At 36.1% G+C, this 18,998-nt stretch overlaps 1 protein-coding gene across 1 annotated transcript in view; it reads right to left on the bottom strand.

Annotated features, from left to right (window-relative positions):
- Window positions 1-1,363: 1,363 nt before the first annotated feature.
- Window positions 1,364-18,998, bottom strand: part of LOC149790794 (mannan endo-1,4-beta-mannosidase-like) — a 39,945-nt gene continuing 22,310 nt past the window's right edge. The window contains exons 3-7 of the mRNA XM_089971447.1: window positions 12,882-13,082; window positions 8,930-9,377; window positions 7,089-7,227; window positions 5,590-5,661; window positions 1,364-1,629 (exon numbers count right to left, since the gene is read on the bottom strand). Of these exons, the coding sequence (XP_089827573.1) occupies window positions 1,381-1,629; window positions 5,590-5,661; window positions 7,089-7,227; window positions 8,930-9,377; window positions 12,882-13,082 (1,109 nt within the window). The 3' untranslated portion in view covers window positions 1,364-1,380. The remainder of the gene's footprint in view (window positions 1,630-5,589; window positions 5,662-7,088; window positions 7,228-8,929; window positions 9,378-12,881; window positions 13,083-18,998) is intronic.

The following is an 18,998-nucleotide window of genomic DNA, read 5'->3' on the forward strand; positions in this document are numbered from 1 at the left end:
GACTCGCTTATGTATAAGATAAAATCTAAGGATAGTTATCAATTGTTTCATGATAACAGAGAAATGTTTGATCTTTCACATTATCCAAAAACTGCGGATTCCACTGTGATGATAGAAAAAAAGTAATAGGAACGTTTAAGGACGAGACAAACTTTGTTGCTATCGTTGAGTTCATCGGATTGCATAGCAAAAGGTACTGTCTATAGCTGACAATAAAGTTACAAAAACGAGCTAAGGGAATTAAAAGAAATGTAGTCAACAAGGTGATTGGATTTAATAATTATAGAGCTGCTTTAGATGGATCTTTTAGTTATGTAGAGATGATGGCAATAAGATCAACTTGTCGTAAAACTGAGACCGGTGTTATTATAAAATCTGGTCTTTGTAATTTTTATGATAAAATATATTGCTCTGAAAGGATAAATACATTTGATTTCGGAAATAAAACGTCTGATAATGTTGATTTCAACAAGGTGGATTTTCTAGATTTCGTGTAAAATTTGTGTGACTGTCAAACGTATCTAGGCTGAGTGTGTAAATAATTGATTATTTCGTAAATTCCAAGCGAATTATTTATAAATGCATTAATTGCAGACAGACGCGGTTCCTACAAATCCCAGCGATTTATTAATAACGGATTGGAATTTAATGTTAATGTTAGCTATAACAATTTTGTGTGAAAATATAAATGGTGGGCGGGCAATGAGATGGGTTGAGAAAAGCGGACGTTGGGATTATTCATTATCAGTACAGAGGTAGTACAAGTTGTTTTCTTTATGATATTATAGAGTGACCTTGAACCCAGTTTAAAACAAGTCATACGTTTTGATTGACGTTCTTCTAAAGATGTCCGCGTGCTTCGACAATGACTTTGTTGCACGTATTTCTTGGGTGATTATTTAATCATCCAGCAGTGAATCTTAACGCGGCGAACTAAATTGAATAATAGCCATTCAAAGGTTCTTACAATCCAATTCTCAAAACGAGAATGAAGGTTATGTAACGGGGAACAAAAATGAAGGTTATGTAACTGGGAACGAGAATGAAGGTTATGTAACTGGGAACGAGAATGAAAGTTATGTAACTGGGAATGAGAATGAAGGTTATGTAACTGGGAACGAGAATGAAGGTTATGTAACTGGGAACAAGAATGAAGGTTATGTAACTGGGGACGAGAATGAAGGTTATGTAACTGGGAGTGAGAATGAAGGTTATGTAACTGGGAACGAGAATGAAGTTTATGTAACTGGGAGTGAGAATGAAGGTTATGTAACTGGGAATGAGAATGAAGGTTATGTAACTGGGAACGAGAATGAAGGTTATGTAAATATCTCTCATGTCTCATGTAAAGAAAACGAGACACTAGAAGAGACCAATTTATTACAATGTGCCAGTAATCTTAACATAACCATTATTGTGATTATTAGCTATAGAACTCATTCCAGCTAACTGCTGGTCCCAAGGCCCGTTGCACTCCTGATTTCGGTACCACTGCCAACTCCAGGCACCGGCAAACCCGGAATTGTACACGTGCTGGAACATCTCCTGGGCACTCTTCCCTTGTGAACATGCCTGCGAAAACTCTCCAACCACCAAAGGCTTTTCAAGGTTGTAAGCGCCAGAGTTTGTCTGAATAATAATAATAATAATAATAATAATACCCATGTTATGGCCCGGAAATTGACGTCTAACAGAAGTTACCTTGCATTACGATACTGAGAAGATTTTCAAGCTACCCTCGGCCAACTACTTGCGTAAAAAGTAGTGACTCGAGTTTGTTACTGGAAACAAAATCACACTCAAAACAACCCACAATTCTGAATACGTATTGCCCGTAAGCGATGATCAAGTAATATATGATAACATTATAATGTAGGAAACAGTGACCTATTACTTGGGCACCGTATACAATCCTCCAAAATACGAATAGCCACAGTGCAAATTTCAACCAATGACTAGAGAATATATCCTATTTGCTAAATATTAGCACTCAATGCAGTGGGTATATGTTACCGTCACATACTATCTGCCGAGGATAGAGTATAATGTATTTATTTCTGCCCTAAAAAACCCTTTTTCTAACTTTCTATTTCGTTTTGTCATTAATAAAACTCAAACGTTTCGGTAATGTAGCTAAGCACACCAAATTTAACACGAAATTATAGACTACATTTTTCGTCTGCAGCTTTGTATCTTGTGAAACACTCCGACTGTTTATACTTATACAACTTGTAGCGATGATTACAAAGGCATTTAGTTGGGATCTTGAATTTTTTTTTAACTTCTTTTTTTTGGCAGAAGTGGAGCGAGCATAATAGTTCACAAAATTCAGACGCGGAGTCCATATTGACTAAATTGCAGAAGCGTAGACACTATTAAAGTTGATAGTATCACAGAAGCGGGGTCAATATAACAGCTGACACAATTAATAAATAGGGGCGGAGTCAATATAAAATCTGACAGAATTAATGTATATTGGTAGTGACAGTATAAAAGTTAACAAAAGTATCCACCGTTCGGGGCCATCCGGATAGTTTCAGGTTTGGTTGGTATCTGGTCTATAGTGTCAAGCGGAAGTGTGACGCGGTTGCCAGAAAATCTTCAAACTAAGTGTAATTCGTTTGTAACTCGCGCTTGGTTGATAGGGTCAAACCTGGTTCAAATATAATCTTTCCACACACACACAATATATATATATATATATATATATATATATATATATATATATATATATATATATATATATATATATATATATGATGGAAAGAGACATTATGGGAGTTCTTCATACTAAATAAACTGGACAAAACTAATAAAAAATATAATAATCGCAAGTACTATAATAATGCCATTTTAAATTACCTATATAACAGACAGGTGTGAACACGAAATGACGGAAAGATTATTTCGGTATGTCAGGGGTGTGGTTGGTGGTTAAGGTGGTTAACTATGCTAGCATGACGCCAAACGAGATAACCTTTCTGAAAATGGGGACATAAATAAATAAACTATACATGTATGAAAACTGGGACGTGGTTATTGTGAATTATGTTATGTAGGAGGTATTGTGACATAATGTAGTAAATTTAGAGTATGTGCATTTGGTTGTAGTGCCCCGTTTTAAGCAATTCTTAGATTTGTGTGATTACTTGTTTGATTATTGGAATTCGGCGCCATGGAAATATTCCTGGCCCGAACTAATGAGGTAATTAATAGGAGCAAACGTCACGGAGTGAAGTGTTAGTGTGTTTCCATGATGTCCTAGTTCACCAGTAGTGAATTCCGACCAAAACCGAATGAATGTCGCTATCGTAAAATAGTACATATTAAAATCTAGTGGTATACATTGGTAGCGTGACTGCAAGGACAGTATTTACGGTATTAAACCGGTAAATTACACAAGGGCATAAGTAAAAAGGGACTTGACAGACACCGTTTATGTCGCCACGTGGGCGAATATGGTGCAGTTATATCGGCGAAATGTGCCTGGAAAGCATACATTGACTGGCCTAAGGTGGCGGAGTTAAAATAGTTCCCATTGTTAGGGAGTACTCATATATGTTCTAAGGCGTGAACGGTTGGTGGTACGGAAACATAATGTAGCCAAAACACGCATATGTACGGTTGATAGATAGTTGGCAGTTTGGTTTATCTGTAGTCTTGCATTAATTAGAGGAAAATTTAGGTATAGAATGGACACGTCGGGCTTTCTGATTTACAACTGAGGTTGTATGGAAATCTTTGGAAAGTCGAGGTAAACTTATGACTTCTAGCGAGAATCGCGTCAGGATTTGACAACCGCTCGGTCAAGTAAATACCCGTGTGCGTGTAACAATACGTTACACATAACGTATTGTGACATGGATCGAGCAGGAAAATATTGCGACGTAGAGCCGTATGGTTGTACATAAGGACACATAGGTAGACAATTAATTCTTTCTTATTTCCTATGTTCATGTTTTAATAAACGTTTGCTGATGTGCTTAACGTTGTGTTTAGATGTAATTTGAGAAGAAACATTTGATTAGAGTATTCATTGGAATTATAAAACGCTCATACCACTGTTTGGACTAAAATATTATTATGTGATTATTGTGAATTTATTTGAAAGCGTTCCGGAAAATGCCATTGTGACACATACGACCGTAGACATATCAGCACATTCGAGGACCTGGAATTCATTGGGAACACTTGTTTGTTGGGACTTGAGCAGAACGTTTTAAGAATATTTTGGATTTAATTCATAATAATGTAAATACCTCTTAATTTTTAATTTTGTAACTTCGAGAATCAAATTATTAGTTACTTTTTGCAAAAACGTGTTGATTTTTCTACTTCTGTTACTAAGTTTCAGACCAGTGAATCGTAACAATATATATATATATATATATATATATATATATATATATATATATATATATATATATATATATATATATATATATATATATATATATATTAATTTGCATTATTTGTTGGACTTAACCTTGTTCAAAATTAAGTTTATTTCTATTTGACCGGAATTATTGATTTTTTTTCTTTTTTCTTTTTATGCCGTAGACGAAAATCATATAGCAAAAATTTTATAGATCTGTATGGTTTAATATTAGGACTATTATTATTAGAAATAAACATTTATTTTGGTTAGGGTCTAGATTATTGGGATTCCCTGGCGAACTTGACATAGTAATGGTTATTTGTTACAATTTTAGGAATAGTATGTCTAATTATAAGTCACGTTTTATCTTGTTAGTATTGAGAACCATAACAATTGAAGTTTTCCATTAGGTTTTTTATTAAAAAATGCGAAATGTGACCCGAGGTCAAGTTGAATACTAAATAATGTTGAAAAATGACTCATTCGTGCTATAAGATCTTGAGACAGAATCAATTGTATTATGTTGTGTCCAGCAATTCATTTGGGCAGGAATTTAATTTTTGCAATTTTTTGGGGATGAAGTGCGCTTTTTTTATATACTCATAAAATAGTATTTTTGGACAAAGACAGTCACTTGGAGTTATAGTGAATGCAAACTTAGAATGATATTACTGTGTTTAAACAAAAGACAACACCACGATAGAGGTGACCAAAGACACAACACCATTTTCAGACAAAACAACAGTTTCAGCGATGGATTTAATTTGGATTTTAACTAAAGTTTATTCAGAATTATTATTATTATTATTATTATTATTATTATTATTATTATTATTGTGTCTATAATTTTAAGATTATTTTGAGATTTAATTCGCAATACCGTAAGTTTTTAATTTTCATTTTCACTTTGTATTCTTGGGAAATACAGTATTTGTCGTAGTTTGCAAAGCTTGTTGCTTTTCACTCTTTTAGGTTACTTATTTAAAGAGCATAGACTGGCAACACACACAGTCTCTCTCTCTCTCTCTGATGCTTATTTTCATGATAGCAAGATGGAATCAAACCTTTGAAATTAATTTTACATTTATATATTTCGAAAAAAAACAATGCTAGATTTTGTCCTGCTCGAAGAAAAGTAACTCCTGACAAAATGTCAAGACGAACTTTTATAATTGTCAAGTTACCTAATCAGAGATAACCTAATACCTTACCAGCATAGGGGAGTGACTGTCGAAAGGTCCGCCACTGGCATATGTGTGGACCTGGTAGAAGGTCATTCTGCCCTGTAATGTAAAGCAAAACAAAACAAAACATAATGACAACAAAAAAAAAATATTATAACTCTTTCCAAGCAATAATCGAATCTGCGCCGAAAGTAACGGCGCACATCGCCTATCTTACGGAAAACCGCGTTGTAATCCACTCGGTCATGCACTCACTCCTGTTAAAAGAAAGGTCAAGGTCGAGAGAAAGGTCTTTGGGTACACGGATAACAACATGCAGGAGAATGGGAAATTTACATTCCGCTAAATAGACATACTCTCAGGTCATGTAAATAAATGGGTTCGTCCAACAAAGAACATGCAAGAAATAGGACATTCAAATACGTCGTCAATAGCTGGTAATGACAAAGGCAATAAATGATTTTCATCATAAATTTCCTCAAAATGTACTTCTGTAGTTATGTCTGCTCATAAAAATTGCATGGTTCCAACATTTAATCCACAGTGCGTTATTGTACTGCAATTTAGATTACATTTTCAACACAAATCACATTCCAAAGGAGGTTTTACTGTACTCCACAAATCACATTCCAAAGGAGGATTTACTGGACTCCACAAATCACATTCCAAAGGAGGATTTACTGGACTCCACAAATCACATTCCAAAGGATGATTTACTGGACTCCACAAATCACATTCCAAAAGAGGATTTACTGGACTCCACAAATCACATTCCAAAAGAGGATTTACTGGACTCCACAAATCACATTCCAAAGGAGGATTTACTGTACTCCTAACGAAATGAATCTGATATTCCCCAATAAACAATATTTCATCCTGCTCAGTCTTGAGAGTTTTATTAAAAGAATTTCATCTTTTCCACCTTATGATACCAGTCTTCATTCCACCTTATGATACCAGTCTTCATTCCACCTTATGATACCAGTCTTCATTCCACCTTATGATACCAGTCTTCATTCCACCTTATGATACCAGTCTTCATTCCACCTTATGATACCAGTCTTCATTCCACCTTATGATACCAGTCTTCAATGGCAAAACCGAAACACGTACAACTGCATCAAGTCCAGTCCATCCTGTCACATGTGACGTACGGAATTGACCATAAGAATAAAGAGCAGACTTTATTTAGATTAAAAAAACAGCAACCCTAAAACAAAAAAGCCCCCCCCCCCTTGTATAATGAAGTTGATGGACATTGATATAATGCTGTCAGTAGATTCCGAAATTCCTTTCCATAAATTGATGTAATTATTCAATAACAAATCTAAATGTGTTTCCTTAGTTTTGTGAATACTGTCAATACACATACCTCACCCCTACCTTAGTTACCAAACGTACATATGCATTCTTTCGTTTCTACACTAATGCACGTGTGCTTCAGTGTGTATGTAAACTGTCAGCATGTCTGAGTATGTGTCTTATATAAATACATTATCCCGTTCTTGACATGAAAGTTCGCTTACCCCACCCACATCACTCAGGCATTGGTCAGAGAAGAAGTTTTTCCCGAAGGCGTCAGTCACGTGGTACTCGTCGGAACTGACCGTAATTTGAGCCATTGAATCGGCAGCATGAATGGCAGCTGCTTGTTTGCTGATAAATCTGCAAAAAAAATAAATTGTGTGTGTGTGTGTGTGTGTGTGTGTACACACACACACACACGAGCACCTGCTATCGTAAAAAATATGCCATTACAAATTCCAAATTTTAAAAAGTTGTTTCTTTGGACAGAAGATAACTAAGGTAGACGATATATTTAAAAAACCACCAAAATAAAAACAGCCAGAGAGAGAGAGAGAGAGAATTTTCAGATATTTTAAGCTGATTAGGCAAGAAGGGACAATATGTATTACAAACACATTGTACACTCTAAAGTTTATCATGCTATCGAACATACATTTGAATTATAACACTATTTTTTCATAGTTACTAGTAGAATAATGGCGCACACTGTTCCCAAATCAAAATAAATGTTTCGTTCTTTTTGATTTGATTGCAAATATATTTTTCCCCAAATCAAAGTGGTCTTTAAGGAAAGCTATTTTTATATCTAACCCCCTCTACCCAGTACTCATCCCTACCCCAATAGAATGACAACTTGGGTCATATAGGAAAAACGCGTGGAGATAATACATAAAATGTATCCTCTTACTGAATCAGACTATTTAATCCGTTTCAGCGTTTAAAGAAGAGACGTTGGTGTGGACTTTAAGCCCTATATATCGAGTCTGAGGCTTCTGTAATTGCAACAAAGCCCTATGCACGAAGAGCAATGGAGCGTCATCTTTGACGTGGAGTACACACCCTCCTCAGTGTGGAAGGGTATTACATTTGTCATTCATCTGTTCTTCCATCTCTCACAGGTCTTCAGTAATTTGAGTGTGTCATGCATATTTTCCTGCATTCCTAACTGTGGGTTTTCGTGAGTTTAATATTCACTTGACACATGTAGGGCACTGTTGCTCATATTTTCTAATATGATACACTGAGTTTGCAAACAAGAATATATCTGAGGTGTTTGCGTTTCATTAATAACTTCTGTAGCTTTCTTCTTGTTTCATTTTATTGGTTGAGATCGATGATTCAAATCCAGAGTTGTTATTTTATTACCTTAAGGTCATGTGATTTTAATCAACTCATCTTCGGAAATATTCCCTTTCTAAGAAAGGTTCTGCTACAGCAAGTCAACTCGAACAACCATCTTCATTTAAGTTGCATACATTTAAATTAGAAACGACCAGAAGCATGTTACAAACATCTCATTTTAGATTTTATCAGTCATACTGTCAATATGTTTACTGAGTCTTATAGAGATGTTCAAGAGCAGTTACAGTTCCGCCAAGTTTTGATGGAGGGGTCAAAAATCAATCGCAAACGTTTGTGGAGTGCATTCAGGTGTGAATACACTTGTGAGTCCTCGAATTGCATGAAGTACGCAAAAATAACAAAAAACAACACAAATCAATTTGCTGATTAGTTTATAATTAATTCTTTATATTAGTTTTGAATAGTTTTTAAGTAGGAAATTAAAATGTGAGAACAGTATACAAGTCTGCTTACATAACCCTGTACCAGCTACGTGAAGCCAAGTCAACACAAATTGATTCCTCCTCGTGATCATAAATCTGGTAGTCAAATCGTGGTAGGCACAGTTACGTAGAAACACAGGCATGCAGTCTGTCAATCAGTTTGTAAGTAATTGTAAGTAGATAGGTAAGTAAATGTGGGTGGTAGTATTTTAAAAAATGGAGGATGGCGATGCTGACACTAGACGAAAGGACGCTAGAAGGTATGATTTACATACGTTTGAAGCTGTTTCATGGAAAATGTGTGCTGATACTGGTGACTGTTGAATGGCCCCTTTACGGCCCAACCTCCTCCGAATTGTTTCGTGTTGTGACAGTCATTTTGCCCAGAGTGATCCTCAAGGTAGCCGGTCTGAAGTCCCTGGGGTTCGTTCATGACCTCCCATCCACCAAGGGCAGGATGAAACTTTAGAGACGTTACCATATTCTTCAAATGGCCAAGGTAAGAATTCAATTTATGGTCATCAAGTATGAGCCCAGCTAATTCGTGCGTTGCAGGCTGGGCTCCGTTCCATAACACGAAAAAGACGAGCACCTTCCTGTAGTTAGCTATATCCAGGAATTTCTTCATGTCATCGACCATGCTACCGTATCCTTGAAGGCCGTCCACCGCGCCTTGGCTGTTGAAATGAGGACTGTAAGCACCTTCGCAGTGAACCCATACACCTGAAAGCGAGCAAAGTCAAGTAAATAGGAAGGAAGGAAGGGCGTTTTTGTTTTTGGTGCTTTTCGGCACTGCAATACAAGTTGTTATTTTTGTTCTGCCGCGGTAATTTGAGTAAAATACCTTGCACAAGAACAGACCATGATGGTTGACCCAGTCCAATAGTAGGGTTAGCATCCTTTGCATCGTGAGTCCATCCAATGCGGTTCTAAAAGGTGTGTGTGTGTGTGTGTGTGTGTGTGTGTGTGTGTGTGTAATTTGTATTTTTAACGTAGCTTTAACAATTTTTCAGTCATATCGCTAGGATGTCTGCATTGTGACAGTTTATGGTGATGTCTAGCACTGGGGCATCATGCCGCAGACATGTAGCATAATTACTACCACCCAGTAATTACTACCACCCAGTCACATTATCCTGACACCAGGCCAACCAGTCCTAACACTAACGACGTGATGTAGAGCATTAAGCGAGGCAGCTGTTAGTACCATTTTTGCAAGTCTTTGGTATGACTCGGCCGGGGAGAGAACCCACGACCTCCTGCAGGCTCCAAAAGGAAAGAAACATTGAGGGAGTTAAATAAGGAAGTGTGTGATTGTTAATGAGTACGAATGTAAGTACTATAAAAAGCAACAGTCGCAAAAAGCCCCGCAATCAAGCAAAACATAAAAGAGAAATAACTGTGTCAAAATTAAAATGGAAGAGATCCAAACCCTGAAAGGTAAATTTATGCCTCTACATCAATCGGCATATACATCAGCACCAAAAAATGCGGAAACATGTCTACGCCGGCGCTATTATAAGCAATTTGTAATGGGGTCACATGAATTTGTTTACCAAGGTCTATAGCTCTTTCGAAAAATGAGTTCAAGAGATAAATCTCCACAAAGACACACCTGCTTCTACTTCTACAATAGGGTGTTGGAACTACATTAAATCAAACGATTTGTTGGCTGTTTTAAGAGGCATATTTATGGGTTTTTTTTTCTTCTCTCAAATACCAAGTGGTGCGTCCCCTGTCGGGCGCAGGTGTTACTTCAGTAATAAACCATTAGACAAACTGCCAATCAGAGATGGGCCGGTTACAAACAAATTGCAGAGCAGAGATATGAAATGGATTGACTAGGCCCATAAATACGTAAAAGAGACGATACAGCCATGAGGCATATACGTCTCCTATCAACCTAGCAAATATGATAGGACCGTGTTGTCGGGTTGATTTTATACGTTGCATTTTGGTAGGAATTTCCTCATATTTTATTTCTGGGACAGGCATTTGAAGTACTGATTAGTATAATAATAGTCTATTTTACTTTCTAAATCACATTTAGTGTTATTTGTGGTGTACTGGCATACGCGGGCGAACGGTAGAGTACAAGTTGTTGTTGTTGTTGTGGGGTTTTAGCGCCATTTTCAGCACAAGATAGGCTATGCATGGGGGCCAGCATTAATGGTGGAGGAAGAACCCGGGAAGAACCACCAACCCACGAGAAGCTACTGGCAAGCTTTCTCACATACCCACATTGGCCGAATCCGAGACTTGAACCCACGCAGACAGAGGTGAGATGGCAGTGATCCGTAACGGAAAGCGCTTATGACTACTCGGTCACTCGGGGCCCCCGTAGAGTACAAGTGTGTGTGTGTGTGTGTGTGTGTGTGTGTGTGATTTGGATTTTTAACGTAGCTTTAACAATTTTTCAGTCATATCACTCCAATGTCTTCAATGTGGCAGTTTATAGTGATACCTAGCTCTGGGGCATCATGTCGCAGACATGTGGCATCATGTCCCACCAAGTCACATTTATCCTGACATCAGGCCGACCAGTCCTAACACTAACCGCTTAATGCTGAGCGCCTAGCGAGGCAGCTGTTATTACCACTTTTGTGAAGTCTTTGAGATCGATCCCACGACCTTCCGCATCCGAGGAGGACGCTCTAACCACTCGGCCACCGGAGCGGTCCAGAGTACAAGTGCATTTTACCGTCCCCGCTAATGATCAAAGATCAAGTGAAAAGAAAAGACTTACATTAAGCTAAAATTCTGTTTACTCAGTATGTTTTAGGAAAGTTTTTCAACTGAAGATTTACAGAACGCCTCTGTGTCCTCTCCGCCTCCAAGCAACCCCGCTTTTTCATCTTACGGTGTCGTGACGTGCAATGGCTACCGCTTTATAACAAAATTATTAGTAATCTCCTAAAAAGAAGAGAAGATTTTTCCACAGTGTTAGTATAAATACTTATGATAATTTCCACTGATGATAACCGGTTTTATCAAACATAGATTTACTAGTAACCACAGAGAAACGGCAAGTGTGATTCCCACATCGTAATGCTAGCGGAGTTAAGTAGGGTTGTTGTTACTTCTCCAGAGAAAGCTTAGAGGTCGCTGGCACAGTTCCAAAGGGAAGTAATTCAGAAGCTTGTCAGTTGTGTCAGTATATATTAAATGGCCTGTAAAATGAGCAGTAAAAATATCAAAATTATGAACAAGATTAGTGGCTGTGTAAAACATGGTGTCACGGGATTATGTACACTTAATGCCGTTGCATTGTACGTAAACGAAATTGTCTTCCGGTTTCGTTACCGCGTGCAGCGTTACTAGTTGATAGTTTGTTTTTGTCTTTATTTATTTCAAAATACTGAGTTCGGTTCATCCAATGCTGCACGAGCAAAGTGCTTGCAGTAAGGAAACTGATTACCATAAGCTTTCTGGTTGTTGATTTCACCATAATCATAATCTGTTTTAAATTAGACATTTTATACCTGAAAAGACGAATCGAATTCATTTAAACCTTGCGGGTATTAAAGGATGAGAAAATGTTCGAGTTTTAATTCAGAGAAATAATTCTTTATGAATACAGATTCACGTGCGAACCTGGTTATTATAATAATCTCGCACAGTAGTTCTGATGAAATGATTTAATATGTAACAAAGCAAATTCACGTCCACGCATGCGTAACGTATACAATTGCATTCGAACTAGACCATGTGTCGTGCTCGTGTCATTATACTCTTAGCTCTGTGGGGTTTCGTGTAACCCGTACGCTTCTGTCGATGGTGACGTTAGCTCAGAGAACAGTATTGGCTTTCTCGCGTGGGAGGGCTACCTTTGGCAGACCGAGAGGGCTGGGCCATACGTGATGGCTCCTTGGCTATTCGATGAGAGCGTTGGAACAAGACGTACGTTTTGATCGTAAACTTAGCGCCGCGAACCGCCATATTTTCTGTAACCAAACGTTGTTCCACGTCACATGGTTGGCAGCGATACCTGGAAATGTTAGGCTACGCTGAATACTGAGAAATACTTAATACCAACAGTAAAGATAATGAATGAGATTAGTGCAAAGTACGTAATGGAAGGGGACAACTACAACAATGGACATTCGGTTTTAGGAGGATGTGGCATCTTCCAGTTTTTGAGAAAGAAAAAAAGCGATTAATATCAGCACATAATTCCATTACTACCACGAACAAAATGAATTAAACGTAATTGAAAAATAAACTTACGGACAGAGTTTCCTCCATGTGAACTAACATCGTTTAGGAAAGTTTGAAACTGGCTTTCTCCGTTGGCGTATCCGTTGTTTCCGAAGTCGTTACAGTAGCGGTACCACGCCATATTTGCTCCAGACAGAAAAATCTTTTGACCGTTTCTGTCATTGAAGTACATATAGCCACGGGAACCGCCGACACTCCTAAGGAAGTGATCTGTATAATAATAATAATAATAATAATAATATACATAACAGCCACCACCACAACAATTTATTTAGTACAGAAAGAATTGCTACCAATAAAGAAGCATTTTATCGATGACATTTCATAGCTTTTGGAACATAAACATGCATCAGTCTACCCTCCCATCCGGGTAACCTTTCATGGAAACGGGCAGTAATAGACAATAACATAAAACTCCACCTAATGTGACGTCTTACAAAATAATGGAACAATCTTAATAGTATAATCACGACCGCAAGCTTTGACCGGTTTAAACCAGAAATTTTTTTTTCTTCTCATAAATTAGAATCACGTATCCCTTATACGAGAATATTTCTGAACTACTTAAAAATGTTTCATAGAAAACAGATATAGTCCTAAGTCTCTGGATCTTAATATTTGTGATGTCTTTGACAATGACATGCAGAGACCCTCAGACTTTTAAAATAAAAACAAAACGCAAATTGTTCTGTCTCTGACACTAACATACAAAACCACTCATTTTTTTTAAAAGCTCGAATACCCCAAAGCCACTGGACAACGCGTACATTTAAAAAAAATCCACAAGCTTCTGGGTAACATTGTTATATTTGATGTACACACACACACACACACACACACACACACACACACATATATATATATATATATATATATATATATATATATATATATATATATATATATATATATATATCCATTGATATCGTTTCGGTTAAAACAATATACATCTCCATGTACTCTTTATATTTTTCAAAGCAAAATACCCATAAGCCCTTGAACCACTTTTGTTTTTTGTTATAGTAAAAAAATGTCAATAGGATACAACGTTCATTTTTAATAACTCTCGTTCGGATACGAGACAAATGCATTAAATCATTAAATATAGAGCCGTCTTGCATAATTTTACAGGCCTACATCATAATAATTTTAGGTTTTGGAAAAATGCAAAGACAATATGCTAAACAGTGTGTGAATGTCACTTGTGACTAACGTACGTTTTGCTTATTTTAGTTTTGAGCAGTTGAGTGCAGGAAGACTATATGGTCTTGTCTATATTAGGTACAGTGTAAACAAATAGCATTCATATAACAATTAAGAAAAAACCCAGAGACAATATATTCCGGTAAGTGGTTGTAGTTTTAATCCAGTGTAAACAGGAACTTTAATAGGCTTTTTTCTTAATTTACATTTTAATAAAATGTAAGCAGTTAATGAGAAATGTTAAAAGGTTAGAAAATATAAAAAATAAAATAAAATTATTTAAGTACACCTACTTTGTATAATAAATGTTTCGAAAAGTGAGTTTAAAATATTTGACAAAAATGCGTATTTAAAAGAACTACACAACTATGTAACAAGAATAAGACATACATACATACATATACATACATACATACATACATGCATGCATGCATGCATGCATCCATACATCCATACAATTGTATCACATTTAAGCCAGAAATGTCTTTGTAAAGGGTCACTTCGACCTTTCTTCATTTCTCCCCCATGTCAGTGTTAAACTTGAAAGACTAGCATCAACGACTCATTGAGATTTGACCAGGGTATCGCAACGCCGTCCTGAGAATGTAAACATTTGAGCTACCAACCATAACCGCTTGACAGGAACCCATGTCAAATAGTCATTCTCAAATGGAAATTGATAGGCAACGTAGTTCAGAGATTCTAGGCTATCCAAAATCTGACGAAATAATTGATTATCTTGGGAAAATTTAGTAACCGCTGCGTACGATTGGTCAGAGTAAATTAAGGAGTACACTTTGGAATTAATGTGAATTTTAAGTGACGCCCTTGGTCGAAATTCTTTAGTCTGAATACCTGAGAGAGAAGTTGTGCTCCGAGGAAGCCTAACAAGAATAGTGCTTTCCTTGTTAAATAAGAAAAGAGAACCACGTGGCTGTTTTGTAAGAACAGACAGGTTTTAGTGCTAGGACACACAATTTCTGAAAGAGAACAGCATTAAGGTACGCAATTTTAGTTTTTCACGTAAATTTCTTTTTTGTTTGTTTTGTGCAAATGTATTTGAGATGACTAGGATCCATATTATGTATCGTTTATTCAATTTCCCGGAAATATGTTGATGCTCTCTTTCATTTTACAGTTATTAGTTCATTGATAGACATGACGGATTGCATGCTATCATAAGTTATGGATTGCTGTTGAACTAGAACTTTGTGAATTTTTATGCAATAGTAATCGAGCATTTGGTAGCATAGGTAAAGAGATACGGTAATATTAGTTACACCACTCACGTGGTAATGTATAGCTGGTCGTTGTGGAGCGAAGGTGATGTTCTATTGGATTAAGTCAGCATTTATGCAGTGTGGATAGCTAGCATGCTTCTGAGTAAAGTAAGTGAAGGAATTTTATGTACGTATATAACGTGATACGTATACAGATTTAGGGGTAATTTTGTCCTTTAAGGAAACAGCTTTCTGGGAGAGACAGGACAGTCATAAGACGGAAGTCAGAAATCCGGAAATAGATGACGTGTTTAGAATAAAGGAGTAGAAAGTGCAGGAGGAGTTGAAGTGTTCAGAATAGGAAGACTAGGTAATAGGAAGACGTGATACATGGGTCACGAGAGGAAGGTGATGCAACCAGTCGTGGACATTGCGCTCTTTTCACCACTCGTTATAATGATGATGAAATATATCCAAGTTAGACACTGCTGTTAAAGTCTGTTGACATAACTTAGATTGAATTGGAGCGGTCGCTACTAATTGTCATTGATTAAATTTTGTTATTTTTCTTGTCAAAGGGGGCTCGTATCGCATTATTTCTTGTCAATAGTCTTGCTCAGTTCTCTGTTGATATTCTATCTATCCACTCCCACAGGGCTATAAAATCAAGGGAGGTCATCCCTATATAACGCCAGCCAAATCCAATTAACCACCCCTCTTATTAAGAGGGCGACGTTACACATACATGCATACATACATACATACATACATACATACATACATACATACATACATACATACATACTAAATAAGAAACTAAAACGTGTAACACACTGACATGTTTCCTACTCACTGATAAAAAATAGAATATACTGAAACAAAGGTGGAATACATTACATTCCCCTTTAATAATTTTCAAGCTATAATAGAACTGAGTCGTATGAATACGTACAGGGTTGTGGAAGAATTTTTAATGATATCGAATAATACTTGAAAACATCAAACAGAAGAAAAATTCAACAATGGGCTCTGTGAAACGTGATTTGGACTTAACTATCAGATTTATGAGACTCATCCAGAGGGGAGAGAAAGTTGAATGCATATATTATTACGACAGAACAATATATATTTTTAATAAAGTGACATAGATACTGTATTTTCATTTTCTTGAAACTTTGAACAACGAAAAAGCGAAAGTAAATGATGATTGACAGGATTGTAATATTGCACTCATAGGAAGCTCATGCATAGATTTGCCAGATTGGGTTTTAAAATCCAAAGGCTAGTATAAACGTTTGAAAGGTGAAGATAATAGGCATTTTTATGAAGTGAAATGTTTGTTTAAGACACGAAGTCATAATGTCGATAAAGCACCAAAATAAAATTTGGATAGACACATTCATTGATTTTAAACGATGCCCTGTAACAAGACGGGATATTCAGAAAAATTATTTGATATATCCTAAAATGTGAATCAAATGTTGGAAGGAAAGACAACCAGACCCAGAAAAACTACCCTGAAATTAATAGGCAAAGGCATGCTAATCAAATTCCAGTGTAGTGTTCTAGCAACTATAAAGATTCCAGCATGTAGGAATAAAGCAATGTCATACAGACATTTGAAGAGAACATACTTCTGTAAAATATGGTTTAATTAATTATAAAGGTAGAACTTCAATACTACCCAGCGGTAATGTGCAACGAAAATTAAAGTGAAATACGTAGTTTGCAGGGGTTGATCAAGCCTGGGAAAGGGGAGGGGAGGCGTAACTTAGCCAGCGCGCATATCCGCCACATCCACCAAATGCTCTCGAATGCACCGCTAGATTTTCTATAGTAAGTTTTCTCATATTTAGATAGTTACTATTATGCCTTGGATTGTGTATTTATGTTGAAACCAAAATTGTACAGTGACATCTATGACGCTTTAATACTGAAGGACAACATGGTTGGTACTCCACAGATGAATAAAACATTACTGGACATTTTAAGGATGAGTGGAAAGATGTCCCAATTGTAAGCTAATATTAAGACATACTTCTTCAAGACAGAAAAGGACGAAAAGAATGTAAATGCATTGTCTGATTAAACATAATTATAAATTGAAATGTGTAAAGATTGTTTATGTAATCAAATAAATGTCGTCACGAGATTGAATTCCTTGGACCATACAATCGCGCGATTAAAATGCAAATGTAACATCCACTATGTATAAAGATAAGTGTTTCTATGGTTGCAACGTAAACACATTAATATAGGGTCACACCATTGCTTTGTAATACAATGGATAATTAAGTCTTATTAATAACTTTTTGTTCTCTCTCAAAGTATCTACAATTTTTCCTTTCATTTCGTCCCAAATAATAGTTTTATCGAAATACAAGCAGTCGACCCCCAAACTAAATAAAACGTATTCTCTCTGAAAACCTTCAGTACTGAGTCGTACCCATACTGATATTTCCAAATTTATAGTACTGAGAAATAGGCTGGTTAAGTTAGTTGCTTTCTTTTCTTACAATGCAACATTCATCACTTTGAAACATAGATACATGAGCAGTCATCCTAATCACGTTTCATTTCATTCTCAAAATCAATGATTATCACATTTATTTTCTCCTTGAACAATCATTTTCCATCTTACGTTGCTGAACCGTAAAGTTGGACAGATGTAAATTAATAAATATGTGTTCAGTGTCTTGAAGACGTAATGCAAGTAATGTTATACATCAATTAACTACTTCATAATTTTCGTGTTATGATGTTCCATTTGAAAGAGCCTTTGCAGTCCTAAATAGGTTTTAAAATCAAATTGTACTGAATATTGAACTTTCTGGCAGGAAAAAGAAATATACATTTAGTGATTGTCAACATTTTCTTTCTATCAATTTGAAAGCATAGACCTTGTTGCTGGTAATCTCATGTGGGAATTTTCCATGCAATATGTTATTATTAGCAAGAAATAAAAGCAATTAAATAAATTCAATAACATGATAATCTATGGTGTCTAGACGATTCGGAAAGGACAATCAGGAACGGGAGTTTAGGAGATTGGACAATTTGGGGAGCGGACAATTCACATATAAAAACACAATCAAAATGATTTTTTTTAAAGAATTGTCTGTGGATTCAGTTACACCACAACATATGAATGTGTATGTATATAACTCTTACGAGAGATATTCCATTTTTAAAACTTTGTCCGAATCCAGATATGTATGTGACGTCATGATATTTATTTCTGGGTTTTGGTCAGACATTATACAAAGCACATGTAGCTATTTTAATGTTATATTGATCATAATTGCATTTTCCATGTAAATGTGTTTCCTGAACAAATGTCCATGTGATCATAAAATAAAAATATTTGTATATTTTGAATTTCAAATTATCTTTAATCAGACTTTTTTCCTTTGAAGACTATATTTTTTTTATTTGTCTCTTGGAATGAATATAGAACTAACTTTAACCTACAAAACCTTTTAATGAGAACACCATTCAACTGATCAGTGACAAGTCCAGACTTTTTTTATTCATTTCTGGTAGAAACATAATGTGTTACCCTTTGTATTGTCAATGGTGTCGTAGAACTGAATGCAAGTCCAGACTTTCTTATTCATTTTTGGTAGACAACATACAATCTTATCCTTTGTATTGTCATTGGTGTTGAACTGAATGCAAAGGTTGTCTTTCCTATTTGTTGTGA

The sequence above is a fragment of the Sinohyriopsis cumingii genome, chromosome 10, assembly GCF_028554795.1.
Source record: "Sinohyriopsis cumingii isolate HCF-2022 chromosome 10, ASM2855479v2, whole genome shotgun sequence".
Classification (NCBI taxonomy): domain Eukaryota; kingdom Metazoa; phylum Mollusca; class Bivalvia; order Unionida; family Unionidae; genus Sinohyriopsis; species Sinohyriopsis cumingii.